The 16575-nt window shown below is 29.6% G+C and overlaps 1 protein-coding gene and 2 pseudogenes across 2 annotated transcripts in view; 1 reads left to right on the forward strand and 2 right to left on the reverse strand.

Annotated features, from left to right (window-relative positions):
• The window catches only part of LOC149887997 (uncharacterized), a 1311-nt gene extending 118 nt beyond the window's left edge, over positions 1-1193 (reverse strand). Inside the window, exon 1 of the mRNA XM_090087519.1 lies at positions 1-1193. This exon is cut by the window's left edge and continues 118 nt beyond it. Coding sequence (XP_089943645.1) covers positions 1-800 — 800 coding nt within the window. The 5' untranslated portion in view covers positions 801-1193.
• Positions 1-1744, reverse strand: part of LOC149887996 (uncharacterized) — a 3587-nt pseudogene extending 1843 nt beyond the window's left edge.
• Positions 1745-12180: 10436 nt separating this feature from the next.
• Positions 12181-14743, forward strand: LOC149887998 (uncharacterized; annotated as a pseudogene). Its single transcript, XR_016452530.1, has 7 exons — positions 12181-12217; positions 12367-12423; positions 13312-13474; positions 13550-13614; positions 13926-14023; positions 14179-14273; positions 14587-14743. The product of XR_016452530.1 is annotated as an uncharacterized LOC149887998 (transcript).
• Positions 14744-16575: the final 1832 nt, after the last annotated feature.

Genomic DNA, 16575 nt, shown 5'->3' on the forward strand with positions numbered 1-16575 from the left:
AAATACACTCCAATATGTAACAAATTAAAAGATTGTGGATAAGAATAAAAATCTCTACATCTTTCCATTAAAAAACCAGCCCCAATCATTGTATTACTATCTAATGATTCAAATTGCATAATTCCTTTTTCTGTTAAAAAAAATTGATCATTTGGATTTTTTGACCATGCAAACACTCTACAAGTTTGTGAATAATTCAAAATTCCAAGCTCATTAACTCGATTTATGGCCTGACTTAAAAGGTTTGAAGTGCCACGAAATCTTTTTCTTAAAACACCATAGTAACTTTCTGCCCAAAATGCAGACCAAAAGCCAAGATTGCCATACTTCTCAATATATTCAGGAATATGAAGAAGCACATGGACATTATAGACTAAATGATGCTGACCATATAAAGTTTTCATTCCAGAAACAAAGCTAATTAATGCTTCATTACCAACATGTATCATACTCTTCCAATTATCACAAGAAAAAGCATAAATAGCTAAGTGTAAAAGCATAAAATGATGGTATTCTGTTGAAGGGAGTACAGATTTAAGGGCTACAGGACCTACAAACAAAAGGAAAATTCTAAATTCAACGGCTTTCCATAACCTTATTTCATCAATCGATCGTGGGCGCCTAAAAAATTCTGATGGCAGATATTTTCCTAAAATACAAATAAAATTAGACAACAAATTTTTACTTGATGAGATCAGTCGACTTTTTCCTCTAATCTCGCAAGACCAAATGAGTAACAATCGACGCACATTTCCAAGATATATCAGGTGCATTGGATCAGGTGGGAAACATGTTACCATTGGAACTATTGTGACTAAGTGAGACTCTCTCAGTTGGTGTCCGTTTTCTTCCAAATTTAAAAACTATTGATCAGTTCGATGCACACCAATAATTTCAGAAAAAACAACTTTTTTAAATTCGTTACAGTAAGATCCTTCATCTTGACAATAATCACAAGAAAAGTATTCTCCACATTGTTTTGTACCTTTACAAAAAGACCTGGCTGGTGCATCGCAAACAAAGAAAAGAATTTTAATTCTTATTTTTGGATAAATGGTTTTTATATTTTCAGACACTTGATTAAAATCAGTAATGAATGGCAAAAAAAAAATCAACTAATGAATCTGGCTTCGAAGAACCAATGTGTATACCTGCAACAAATGGTGTTTGATCTAGAGATTCATTTATTTTACAAAGTATAGGCCACATTGATTTGTTTGTTGAGTTTTGAAGCTTAACACCATCTACATTTATTGCTAGTGATACAAGAGTTTCTCCACCATCAACATAAACTTCCTGTTTTAATTTTTTATACTGAGATCCTTCAGGAGTAAATTCAGCATTTAGCCCAGCATTAATTCTATTTTCTATATTATCTTGTATTCCAAAATAGTGATACGATTTGTTTGCATCGGTAAAGTAAAGTGGTAGCGCAAATGGGTAAATTATTATCAGGACCAATAATTTTTAACAATTCTGAAAATGCATTTTTTGATATGATATATTGTATATTCCATAAAATAAGTTTGTCTTGTAATGAAAGCTGTTCTAAGTTAGAATTTTTTAAGTTAGAACTTTGGTCATCATCTTGACCTAAATTGTCTAAACTTTGGAAAAAATCTTCATCATTTGAAAAAATAAACTTTTCAGTATTTTCATAGTGAGTTGTCTCATTTGTAAAATCAACAGCGGAATCGTCAACTTGAGATGTAGTAGGTAAATCTGCAGAGCAGTCAAAAGGCATATTATCTTCACTTTTTCTAACTTTATTGACAAAATAATATTTCTTTTGTGACTCCTATAAAATATAGTGTAAAACCTCACATTATTAAAAATAACTGACATTATTTAAGATCATTTAAAAAGAGTAAAAGAGAAAAAAGTATTCATTACATCGTTTTTGTGTATGACATGTATTACATATCATGTTCAACAATAATAAACATTCTTACTGAGTAAGAATTAGTACTAATTAACAAATTTGAACAAATAAATAAAAAATAGTGAAAAAAACAATGAACAAATAAGAAGTTTAATTTGAACTTTAACTAAAACTTGAATTTAAATTAATTGGTACTAATTTGTTCAAGCCTAACCTTAAAAAACAAGATTATATAATAAATTATATGTATGACTAGTTCTACATCTAGCTAACTATCAGGATATCAGGTTATATGTATAACTATATGTATTTTGAATCATATTATTTTATTTATATATTACTTTAGATCAGATTACTTCAAAAACTGGACCCAGTGTCTTTATTCCCAATAACACTGTGGTACTCCAGATTAAAAATAGAAAAGTTTCTATAAATACTCTGTTTTTGTTCCTCAATGTAGTTTGTAAGTCCTTGAAGTCTTAAGGACCTTATTATATCTAAAGTTAAAAGTTTAAGAGCCTAAAAAAAGGTACAAAAACCCATCTCCCCCTATTTTTTTTCTTTTTTTTAATAAAAAAAATTGGAAATTCTTTAACTTCCAAAACTGCATTTCTTTGTGGGACACTGCAGTGTCCCATGCATGCATGCTTGGTTTTTGACAACATTTAAACTTGCATCAATTAATTGTTCGGAGATAATATACTCAAGAACTATATTCAAATAACTATTATATTATCCTAATAATACGTTAATTTGCATAAATCTTAATCTTATTTCTATAAAGAAAGATAAACATTATTCGTGGTACTTACATACTTGCTTGCCATTCTCTAAAATAATATAAAATATCTTTACACAATAGAAATGCAACCTCGCCGCACTGTCGATTTTAAAATTAGAAATTTTTTTTTTTAGTTTCTGGCTTTCAAATTATAATTTGAAAGGTTTCTTGTGGGTTTCTTGCGGGATTTACGTGGGAACGTGGGTTTCTTGTTGGATTTAACGTGGGATTTAACATTTTTTGTGGGATTTAACATTTCTTGTGGGATTTAACGTTTCTTGTGAGATTTAACGTCCCTGGTATCGATTAACGTTTCTTGTGGGATATAACGTGGGTTTCTTGTGGGATTTACATGAGAATTATAATTCCCATGTTAATCCCACAAGAAACCCACGTGGGATTTCCCATGTGAGTAAATAGCATATGGTTCCCACATGTAACCCATGTGGGATTACCCACATGGGTTTAAAGTGACAAATTTCCATACGGATACCACACGGGAAAATCCGTCCCACGTAAATCCCATCAATCCCACACGAAACCCACACAGTACCCATGTGGGACGAGGTTTTATTTTTCACTGGGTATAACTATCGATAATTTGATCAAATGGATTTGACATTTACTTACGGTTCGTCTGCTGATGGCAATGATAGTTTTACTCATTTTTAAGCAGGAACCTCATCATCTTTAACTTCTGCATGATTTACAGAGTTATCTATGCAGTCAAATAAACTTACCAAACCAGATGCAAAATGTTTTATATTTACTTCGTTACATAATTTCTTTTTATAACAAGGATCTAAATATCTAGTATTTAAAGAATAATTGTTAAGTCAGAAAATCTTGAATTTAATTTAATTGTTCAATGGTACCTTTAGTTGAGGTTTGAGATATTTCATTTGTCTGGTTTACTTTGTTCCAATTGTAATGAGTGTTTTGAATGTATATTAGTGGAATCATATATGAAATGCTGTTAGTGCTCTCACTCTTATTTCTGGTAACTTCTTCAAAAGGTTTAAGAACATATACTAATTTATTTATATGCAGCCATTATTCAGGAAACATTTGTAGGATCTCGTGTTTATTAGCATACAGACAAAAGGAATCTTCTATTTGAATCATTCTTTACAACAACAAGAAAGTGCTGTTTTACCTGTAAGTGAAAGTAAAAAATTATATTAAAATTGTTAACTTTAAAAAATTAAAAAAGCATTTAGAATATATGCAAGTTTCTTACCGCGTTTGTTAAGTTGCTACTTTTGAATTTTTTGCAGTTTTATTTTAGCAGTATGAGAATGATGAAATGGCATAGAAGTTTTTTTGCATTTCGGTATAATTCTTTTCATTTCTTCAATTGAGTCTAACATAGTTCTTACACAAAGTTGCAACTGATGTACGGCAAGTTTGACATCAGGAACATTAGCTAACCTAGTTGCACGTTTCATATTTGATCCACAGTCGCAAATGAAACAGTGTATTTTTTAGGGAGTTATATGCCATTCTAGTAGTATCTCATTAAATTTTTCATAAATTACATCACCTGTGTGTTGGACATTGAATGGGTGGAACTTTAAAATAAGTTTAATTTCATCAAAATTTTCAATGATGCCATGCGCCATCAAACTTCATAAGGAAATATATGAACTAGGTTAAGTCCAAATATCGGTAGAAAACGAAATTTTAACCAAGTTTTTCATTAAACAATCTTATTTGCCGATTAAGGATACAATTCATTAGAAATAAATAAAGTAAAAACATGTCTTCCTTTTAACTGATAATTTGGCACAATAAATTGTAAAAGTTGTCTAAAACCAATCCTTCGACAAAATTGATATGTAGGTTCTGCACAGCAATCATATGAGAAACTAAATTTAAAAAAAAATTATTTACTTCGATTGGCTTAAGATAAGAAGAAGGCAATTTTTGATTCCTCATCTCAGCGACTATGAAAGTAAGTTGTTTTTCTGCCTCTTGAGGGTTGAAATCGAGGGTTGCTCCTTTTTTTATTTCTAGCTTAATGAATTTTTCGTATTCATTTGCAAAGACTTTAAATGACCTTTTAAGGATGTAGTTGTACCTCCTTTTCTTGAATATGTTTTCCCAAAAACTTTACAATATGCGGAAATAGCGTGAACTTCGTTGAAATACTTCCATATAACACTTGTATAATACTTCACTCATGCACTAGTGAGAACTTTAATTCACAAGTAAGACAACTTTTTATAGATATATTGAATGTTATAAAGATATACTTTGTATAATTCAACGTCATAGATTGACTAAAGTTCTTGAACAACATTTAGATTAGGATTAAATGGAAAGAACTAGATATTTTATATATAAAATATATTTGTAACAGAATATCATTTAAACAAGAAGAATTCTATATAAAAAGTGAGAATGCCAGAATGTCTGACAAAAAAATACTTTTCTTATGCAAAGTATTAGATCTGGATACATTTCAGTTTAAAAAGATGAAAGATGATTTTATAAGAGAATATAAAAGCTTAGTTACTGATTATGATAAAACTGCACGCTTAAATGAGTATATTAATGTTTTTACGGATTCTAATTATGAGCTAAATGAGTCAATGAATGATTTTATACACAGAAGATTTTTTATATATTAGTTACTACCTTAGCAATATTAATGAGTTGCTCATTGATTTATTATTTTAAGTATATAATTCGTTCTCTGCTGCATCAAAGTTTTATATTTAAAGACTGAGATTTTTGCAAAAAATAAAAAATGGAAGGGACCATTTAATCGGCCCTTGATTTGTCGAATGACTTAATTCGCAACTTTTGATCACATTTTAGAAGTCGTTTTCAATAGCAGTTGGAATTGCTTTGCGAACAAGTTTTAACATTCGATTCACTCCAAATTGTACTGTTCTTTGATGTATATTGGAAATGGATTCGGTCTCCGCTACTGCTAACTCCAAACTAACTATTCCGATGCTCAGTCGCAGTCAGTTTGTTACCAACTTTACGCTCACACAATCTTAACACAGGATCTACATCATCACTAATTGTTCACCTTCTTTGGTCTCCAAATTATATTTTAAAAAATGGCTCTTGATATATTGAGACGCACTACACTTGTCTCGACAAAAATGTCGTCCAAATAAGTTGACGTTCAAATCTTCACTTATTCGACTTAATCAATAATGTTAATCACAATTGATTTCATGATCATCGCCGAAACGTTTAACCCAAAACCAAGTCGTGTTGGACAATACCTTTTGTTTTGAATTAACACAGTTTGGAACAGCGACCGAAATTTATGCTTTTAACTAGAGATATTTCTTGTGCAAATCAATATTCGCTGATTTGTTACCCATTCTTCTCCATTCTTTATTTTTTTCTACACACTTATCTGCATCTCTTGTATATATGCCTCAAAAAAATCATTCACTTTTTTCCAGTCAAAAACAGGATGAATTTTTTATCTTTATTTCATTGAACAACAGCCATTAAAGGATTTATCCAATTGGGCGGTCCCCTCTCATTTTCATTATTCTCAAATAACTACTTTTGATTGATCAATCCCGCAGTTCATTTTTATAGTCTACTTTAGCGCATGTTGTATTCTATTTTGCGCAACTTTCTTAAACAATTGGCCGCGGACTTCTCCATCTCTCCATTTCAATTTGACTCTCCATTAAAAACCATCAAAAACTTTTTATGATCTTCCTTTTTAATTTCAATTTTGTTGACTCCTTATTCAAAACGAAATGTCCCACAATAACTCGACCTAAACAACGCTTTTCCCGATGGAGAAATGGAAACTCCTTCCAGTAACTTAATGGAACTCATCCCGAGCGTCATATTAACTCCGAATGGTCAGAAATCCACTAAGATAACTTTATCACGTACTTTAATACCATCATCCTCTAGTATCACAACCTTTAATCCATTTCAATGATGAAACTTTCCTTCAAATGTTACCACCTTTGGAGAGTTTAAGAATTTACGTTGATTTTTAGACAGGAAACTTTGATTAAAAATCATCTTTGAACATTTCGTGTTTGTCATTCCTTTCACGTTCAGGAGTGAGGTAGCGCAGATTTTTCGCTTCTGCTCTCGTTTACTGAAACTTTAAACATTTTGATGCAACGCGTCCTTTATTGCCACATTTAAAACATCGAAAAATCTTTTTTAGAGACAAGACCTTTACAAGTGAAGAGGTAAATGCTATGTGTTTTGAACGTCAATAGTTTTAACATCCTAAAGGAGTTTTTGTAACATGGTGTCGAGATACAGCGCAAAATAAAAAATTAAGTCATCTTCAAAAGTAATTAAGAATGCTGAAATTAGTTTAAAAGGATATTATATATTAGAAGAAGTAGAGGATAAGTACAGGTATCAGAAAGAAGTTGTTTAGATACCCTTGCAGAAAACGGAAAAGATGAAAGAAATAGAAGTAAGTGAATCTAAAATCACAAGGATTAGGAGAGGTAACTATCTTATAAGGCAATAAGATGTATGTTAAGACAAAAACACAGGAGCCATATGGTCCAATTAAACATCATAGCATATACATTTATGATGAAAAAAAAAAATTTGCTCAGATTTGGGTGAAGTCGCTCCTTCGGAGCAATCTTGATAAGAGATAATTATTGTCTAACTGGTGATATGAGCATTTTTTTTATTTTTAAAAACAACAAAGAAGAAATGTAAAAAGTTCTTCTGCCTTAAATTTTTAATTTCATTTCCATCACAAGAATCATTGGATAAAAATAAGGAGTATATTAGCACTAATGAAGTTATTAAGTAGAAATGCCAAAAGAAAGTAGCATGTAATACTTTAAAATTTATATCTCATACTTTACCTATACTTTTACTTATAATTAAAATTTAAGTATGCAAAAGCAAACGATTAATGTATGGAAGATGAATCAACAGAGATAAACCACCCATGTATATCACCTATTTAGATGCAAATGGTTTTTACTCAAGTATTATGTGTAATCCTTTTTGTAGATGCGAATGGTCTTTATTGAAAATGCCTAATCCTCTACCTGCAGATTTTTTTAAGTGGATGACAGAGGATGAACTTAATTAATGGAAAAATCATGGTTAAAGCCATATTTAGAATTAATTGCCGACTTGAGAGTAAAGACTAAAAACGAGTTTGAAAAATACTTAAAAGCTAATAAACAATGCTGTTTTTGGAAAAACTAAGGAAAATGCACGAACTAGAGTTGATATTAGGTCAGCTAATGATGAAACTAAACCGCAGAAACTAGGTACGAAACCAAACATCAAACCTTTTAATATCTCCGATAAAATTCTAGTAGCTGGTATTTAACAAACCAGTAATCATTGGTAAGTGTATTTTTGATTACAGCAAAATTACAATCTTCAACTTTAATTACGGTTATATGAAGAATAAATATGGAAATAAAGCTATGCTTTTGTATGCAATTACTAACGTTCAATCTACAAAAAAAAAAAAAACCTGACAATTTTTACAGATATACTGCTCCAAATGTTGAAACGAGATTTAAGACGAATGAGTTTAAACCAAATTATCGAAGTGGGATTAAATCTGGATGCAATAAAAAAGTTAATGGTATGATTGAATTTGAAGAAAAGGGAGAGATTTTTAAAAAGATTGTTTTAAGTCTAAAGTATGTACATTCCATGTGTAGGTTGGAAGTGTACATAAAAAATGTAAATCTATAAAGAAGCAAGTTGTTTAAAATAGAATTACATTCGAAGACTATGAAAATTGCTTGTTTTAGAAGAAAAATGGAAGGAGATTAATGATTTGTAGACGTAGACTCTCATTAAGTTTTATTTATTTACCTCATTACGCTTTATTTTTATTCAAGTATATTTAAGTATTAAGTGTATACTCAAGAAGAAAGTACATTGGCTCTCAGTTTTGATAATAACAAAAAAGTTATGGATGATAGTATACATACACTAGCATGCAAACACTACAAACTATTTCAGAGATAAAAAAGTATTTTGTATATAAAAGTTTCATGACATGAAACTTTTATATATAAAATAATTTTTTATCTCTGAAATAATCTGTAGTGTTTGCATGAAATGTAAAAAAGTTACTGAGTCTGATGGTGGAGAGTTTACACTTTCCTAATATGGTCGTACCATGAGAAAAGAGATATGTTCAGTATGTGGCATTACAAAAATTTGTTTTCCAAAAGTACCACAATTTGACTCAAGTCTGAAGGTGGATCAATATTAAATTCCATTATCAACAAGCTACCGTTTGTAATACATTTACCCGGTCATAAAGTTACTGGACCAGGTAAAAGACTAGATGAAAGATTGAATGAGTATCTTGCACCAAAAGAAAGGAGCAAGCCTATAAATATAGTTGATTATGCTTCATATTATCCTGACGTATGTTAACTTCTAAAGACACATTCACTCAATAATGTATGTGATAAACCAATCTAGTAAGAAATGGAAAGTATTGATAATCCTTCGTTTAAAGAAATAGGTTGGAAACGTTTTTTGTTGAAAAGATTGTCACAAAGATGAAATTTGGAATAGGACTATCGACTTCATCTTCGAAAAAACCAAGAAAAAACCGAAAAGTGTAGTGAATCAACTTGTAAATGAGTAAACAAAAAAAAGAAAAAGGAAATATGCAACAGTTATTGTTAACGGTTTAGATGAAATATTGGCTGCTGATCTTGATGAAATGCAAGCATTCTCCCAATTTAACCAAGGTATAATATACTTGTTGGCGGTAATTGATATTTTTTTCCAAATATGGCTGGTTGATTCCTCTAAAATATAAAATTGGTGAGACTGTAGTGAAAGTAGTTTAGACTTTTTTCAAGGAAAAGAAAGACTTCATTCAAGGAAAGAAAGCTATATAAAATTTGGGCTGACGAAAGTAAAGAATTTTAAAATAGAGATGTACAAACTATTGTTGAGATTTACTCTGCTAAAAATGAAGAAAAATCGATTGAATCGTATGATCAAAGGAAAAATGTGGAAATACATTTGCGCCACTTCAACTCATGCTTAAATAAACGCTTTGGATAATCTAGCTAAAGAACAAAATAATACTATTGACACTTCGATTAAAACGAGTCCTGTTGAAGCTTGCTTAAAGAAGAATAAAAGTATAGCGAGGAAAAATTTTAACCCAGAAAAATTTAAGATGTTTTTGTTAATGTTTGTTTTATACTCGTCACTAAAAATACACTCACAATGTTAAAGTTTGATAATTCTGTCTGCAAGGACGTCGATGATTTTGTGTTTATGTGAGTTTGGTGTAGATTTTTAAAATAGGCATCCAGCTCTAATTTTTAAATTGTTCCTGCTTATTTTCTTGTTCAACCTATGCTATATTGGAAAACCTACTAAATAAAGAAAACATTTGGCAACTTCAGTGATCACATTTTCGCTAAATGGTGGGTTGAATCATAATATTAAGCTTGCGATTATATTTCTTGCCATTATCAAAAGGAGTATAGTTATTATACTTTAACTTATGACTACAACCCCCTTTATCCAACGCTTTTTCATTAGACTCAACTGCTTTGTCGAATACTTTCTCATTGAATGATAGCCTTAATAATCTACGTCTAACCAAGTAGATCCTTATTTAGTAATATTCGGAGGGTGGTTTAGTTCATTAAGTATAGCTTATTTGATTCCCTAGCTGGCTGTATGTTAAATTAGTAGAATTTGTTTAAGTTAAAGTGTTTTCCAGGTAGTTATCCATATTCTTTAAAAATTTTAGTGATTGTTTTCATAACTCTTTCTGATTCTGGGCAACATAAATTCTTAAAAACCACCCAAATCATTGTCTCGGTAAATACCTGTAAGTTTTTTATTATAAATGAATGATAGGTTATCTAACAGGAATATACACACTAATTAGCATACTTCAACTCCGTCAATTGCACTAATCATTACATCAAATTGACCGCATATTTATTTCACCCATATATCATTTCCGTGAAACTGAAGAGAACCAAGTGATATATTAATCTTTTTGTTCAATTATAAAACAAGCATGTTTTTTTTAGCAAAAGAAATCATTTTCATATTATTCACATAAAGAAAGTTATACAAATATCAAAACAATTAATATAAAAAGCGATAAACATATGTAGTTTCTTATCCTGAATACTTTTAAAATAATTTAGGGAGGCATAAAAGAATTTAAAAAGTAATCAAGACGCTGAATTCAGGGAATTTATCGGAAAAAGTTCTTAGCTACAATAAGCGGCAAAGCATTTTAGTATGGGAGAAGCCTTTTGTTAAAACATTTTCATAAAATGAAATTTGTATATTATACGATTAAATAAAAAAGCAAATACATAGAAAAAAAAAAAAAAGAGCCTTATTATGTGCTTGTCATTACAAAAATAAATTCATCTTGGGATTCTCAGTTCCAAACCCAAAGCCGAAACGAAGAAAATAGTGTCATCCTTTAAAAAGAAACAAGTCCTGGGAAAAAATAACACAGTTATTAAACAACAAAGGCATCGGAGTTAAAAACATCAAAAAGAAGAAAAGAAATGTTGGATAAACTAAAAAGCAAAAAAATATAGTTGATTTGTAAGTAACAAAAAAAGAAAAACAAATCCCAGCAGGCAAAAGACGTCTATAGATCATCTAAAACTACTCTAATTTGCATCTTTCGTAGATGCGTATATTTTAGACGTATATTATTTATCGAAAAAAGGTCTAATTTCAGTGATTCTATTTTTTTCCAATTGTAGACGCATATTAGATGTATAAACAAGATTGAAACATAGATATCTCTTTTCGGTTACATATAGATGCATTTAAAATGTCTTCTATAGATCAGTTGAAGAGAAAGAAGGAATTTTAACTAAAGATAGTCGATTTTACAGAACGATTATTATAAATGACCGCCATTAAAGAAACGTGCATGGCGGAAACTTGTTTCTAGAAAGGAATAAAAATTTATACGTAGCTAAGTTTACACTAACCTATGAAGAACATAAATCATAATGATAATAATTTTGAATGAGTTTTAAATAAATAAAATTACATGCTATTACAAATTACTTGCTAATATAACGACAAAATATTTTCATGGTTTCAGTGCATAACATTTTACTAAAATCACTTCATGATCTGAAAGATAAGAACGTTATTCTTAAGTTGATATTTTTATTTGTAGATTAAAATGTAATTTTAATATAAATGTGTGTTTTTATAAAAATATATGGTGTTTTTAATAACGCCAAAAATTGCCTTAGTGGTTGGCTGTGCACATAACATTTCCATTGAGAAAAATAGTTAAAAAAAAAAAACAGTGAGAGGAAGGAGTTTTTAGAAGTTTGACTGGTGTGATTTATTTGCCTTTTTTTTTTGTCTTGAAATAAAAACATTTTTATCTAGATACAATTATGCCCTTTACAAAAAGTTCATACCAACAGTGACGTCGCAGATTCAAAAGAAATAAAAGAAATTACTAGAATCCTCATTTGTATCTTTAGACAGTATACTTAATGTTGGAATCTTAGGAGGAGATAGTATGAGAATGAAAGGACATTTGAGGAATATTCTAACTATGTTGAGTATTTGTTTTCTGACAATGAATACTCTGATAACCATGAGCTTAATGAGTACGAACTTAGCTCAACTTTGAAGAAAAGTTTGTCTGGATGTTTTAGCATTTGACCAGGTTTAAGTATAGTATAAATAGTTAAACAAATCTCTTTGATAGCCAAAATTTTTCAGGAGGAAAGATCAAGAATTGCTCTTAAGCCACACCCTAAGAAAAGTAAGTGGAAGTTATCAATAATTTTATGTAATAAAGCAGAGTAGTATGTTACTTTTTAGTTTTTTATCTGTCAAAGTAAGGTTCTCTTGTGCACCTGAATTTTTATTTTCATTTTAGCCTTTTTAACTGATAATTTGCATGCATTAAGTTATTTTGTAGATACAATATTGAAAAGTAGTTTATTTAGAGTCCAGACTGTTTTTATTAGGATTCCAGTCTGCATCTTTTGCCGCTGTCTGATTCTATGCAAAAAATTAACACTGATATAAAAAGTAAGTTTTTTAAAAATGTTATGCCAACTACTGGGAGTGAATAAAATAACAAATGATATGTTTTTTTGGGGTTTGATTTTATTCATTCCTTTCTTTTGCATTTGTATAATGTTGGTGGTCAGTGATGTATCTAGAAGTTATTTAGGGACACAGGTAAAAAGAATTTCAACTTTTATTTTGAGGACCTTTTTTAAAAAAAAAAAAACAAAAACAGTCAGCGCACAGCTGTATGGATATTTGTAAAAAAAATCATTTTTCCAAAAAACAATATTTGCAGAAAAAAAAGGTCCTTGATTTCTGAATTTGAGAATCAGTGCCCAAATACTTTGAATGCTGTCAGAACAGTCTACATTACCCTCTAAATAGAACTTATATATGAATTATATTTATTTTAACTAATTTGATCTGGAGTTATGGCAGAATATTTTGGGTACCCAAACCAGTATACCAGTGTCAAAATCAGCCTGGATATGTCACTAGGGGATATGTACCCAAATATTGTTAGGATCAATTAATAAACAACTAATAGGATATTTTTGCTATTTGGTTTCATGAGCTAAATAATAATTTTGAGGTAACTACTGACCTTTATTCACAAATATACAATTATTTATAGAAGTGGAACATCTTATTCTCAAAGAGCTGGCTGAAATAAAACTTATTTTAAAGAGCTCGTTGAAGTAAAGTTTCATGCAACTGGGGTGAAGTTGCTAGAATCAGTTGACCAATTGGTAGCACCTAATAATAATCAAAAGGACAAATCAGAATATAATAACTTGGTATGCTCTAATTATCTTGTTTTTGTCTGGGTTATTTGAAGGTTCAGGATTAACTCTATATGTTGTATATTTTAGCTTGATAGTTTGAAAATAGTTGGTGGCAGAAAGCCAAGAGAGCATGTTTTCATGATCATGAGAAGGTAAATGACAATTCCAATCTTTATTCAGTTAATCAGAAATTTAACTAAATAGCAGTAAAAAACAAATAATTTTGACCATTTGACTAACAATTACTTGTAACTTGAAAATAATAAAATTTTTGAGTAATTTACTGTAGGTATTTAAACTAGTATCTACATGCAAAAGTAATTTTGTTCGGAGTTTAAATTTAATGATTACAAAATTTTACAATTTATAGTTCATTCAAATAGTTTATTTCATGTATTCAAATATGTCATTTCATTTACATATTCAAATATATATATCAGTTTGTTGTAAAAATATCTATCAGGTCAATTTCCAATCAGCTACAATCTAAATTAAATCGAAAAGGTGATGGGGAAAAAATAAGTCTTGAAAACCTTGTAAATACCTGGAGTGTTTTACGAGGTATAGATTTAATGTGTATATAACTGCTCTTAGAATTAAAAATGTACTCTTTGGCTCATTTTTGTGCCATACAAGTATTTTTGTCTCCATCACCTTTCTTTATCTATACCAAAGTAAATTATGTTGAATATTTTAAAGTTTTTTCGTTTTGACAGATTCCTGTGAATACAATGTTGAATCAATAAAAGATCTAGAAAAATGTTTTTGCAAAATGCTCCTGCTCGCAATCAGAAAAAAAAAGTCTTTACAGGTAAATTGGTGATACATAATTGTTAAAATCAATAAAATTATATTTTCAAATGAACTATTATAATTATTATATATTACATCTTCTTCAGATAATTGAAGATGAAGAGGTTAATAAATAGAAAAAAACAGCTTAATAAGGTTACTTTGTTCCAGAAAGACGTGTTATATCTCATATCTTTAATGTTTTTATGAAATTTGGCAACAAGTCGAGTGGAAGTTTATATATGTTTCATGTAAACAGATTTTTTTAATCATTCTACATGTCTTTTAAAGCATTAGTGCATTTATTTACATGCTGTTATATTATATTTTAGATACCGATGCCGAGGAACAGCGAGTTGGCGGACTCAGTAAAGAATTATAGTTTTCTTATTGTAAACATTTGTTTTATAATCTTGGTAAATAAATTTCAACAACTTGAACCTAATTGTTTCTTTACTTGTGTAATTTTTTAAAGACTTTTTAATCTTAACTCAGTCGGCAAAAGATATCTAAACTGCATCTAATATGCATCTGAAAACTAGTCTAAAAGAGGTCTGAAATCACGTCGTGAATGAACGCTAAATAGATGTCTATCTTATAGATGTCTTTTAGATGCATTTTATTTGATAAAAGTGCATCTTTTAGATGCATAAAAGATGTGCAATATACGTCTACTTGATTTATTTTTTTATCGAATAAAATGCATCTAAAAGATGTCTATAAGATAGACGTCTATTTAGCGTTCATTCACGACGTGATTTCAGACATCTTTTAGACCAGTTCTCAGATGCATATTAGATGCATTTTAGACATCTTTTTGCCTGCTGGGATACTGCTTTTATCGACCCAGAAAAAAAAGCCAACCAAAACTGGCGAAGGTCTAAGTCAAATTCCTGCTCCATCACAGGAAAATAAAAGCGTTCCGCAGATAATGCCGCCTTAGTCATTTAATACTATTTTGACACACTAGGGGGAGATGTTATATTACAATATAACTTGCTGTCTTGCATCTAAGATTTTAACAAATATACAGGTTTTTTAACAAACTATATATATACATATATATACTAGCGCGCAAAAATTTTTGGCAAAGGACATTAATGCTAATAAAATATACAATTTACCATAAAGAATAACAAAACTTTATGCTTTACAATCATTTACGTAATATTTAAACAAATTAATAATTAATTCTCATTCATTTCATTAAATCAATAAAATAACAGATTTTAACTCACACTTTGATATCCTCAATGTGATCTCCTGTAACATGTACAACAGGCTTACATAAGTTTAGCATTCTAGACACTAACTTTTCCACCGTTTGGCAGTTTAACTTTTTCTTTTATGTGTCACAACAAAGGTTTTCTACAAGCTTTTTGACCGTTTTGAGTCGCACAACACAATCGCCTTATAACCGTATAACTTAATATCAGTCGGCATTGTTTCATTTAAGTATTTTTTTATCGTTGTGGCTTGTAGCCCTCTGTTTCTTTTGTTTATGACTAAAGTGTGTTTATCTTCATTCGCAGAATTGAATGCGTATATATATATACGTATTTAAACTTAATGACATCTCTTATGATAACTTCTAAGACATGAAAAAATGGCGTTATTTTTTGGACTTAAATACGAGCTTGTAATAATTAAAAGTACCTTCATACAATGAAATTTTTTATCAAACTTTATTGTATGAAGGTACTCAATGAAATTGTACTGGCCAGTGACCAATCCTATTTCTTATAAAAAACTGGAGTTTTTTAATAAAAATCTTAATTGAGCACTGGAATAAAGTATTGTTAATATTATTTGTAATGTACGTTTAATTTCCTTGTAGGAACTGAACATGGGGCAAAACAAACATCACTCTGTTAAAAATAAAAAATAATTCTAAATTTTTATTAAATGGGCTTGACATTTCTCAAATTTTTTGTCAACTACGGTATTCTTGAAAATTGGTTCAAAACTGTCTTCAACGTATTAAAAAAATTCTCAATAACGATATCTTATTTCATGCCATTTCGATAAGGTGATTAAATGGAAAAAAAAAAATAAAAAAACATTAATTAGGGTTCAGTAACTTATCAATTTATTTCATACCGTGGAAAGCTTCTCTCAAGGCAGAATTTCAACAACGGTTATCTGAAAAGTAGCCATTTTATCAACATCAAATGCTTAAAAACTTGTATGTGTGATTTAATAAAATTACACAGAATATATTTGCATTAAAAATCGTTTCATAATTCATTTTAAACTTTTAGTAATTTCTAAGCTTCGGTTGTTACTCGGCTAATAAAAATGCTAATAACTTCTCAATAATT

This window comes from Hydra viridissima, unplaced genomic scaffold, assembly GCF_058129835.1.
Source record: "Hydra viridissima isolate aposymbiotic clone 2 unplaced genomic scaffold, HvirCarnegie_v1 scaffold_5, whole genome shotgun sequence".
Lineage (NCBI taxonomy): Eukaryota > Metazoa > Cnidaria > Hydrozoa > Anthoathecata > Hydridae > Hydra > Hydra viridissima.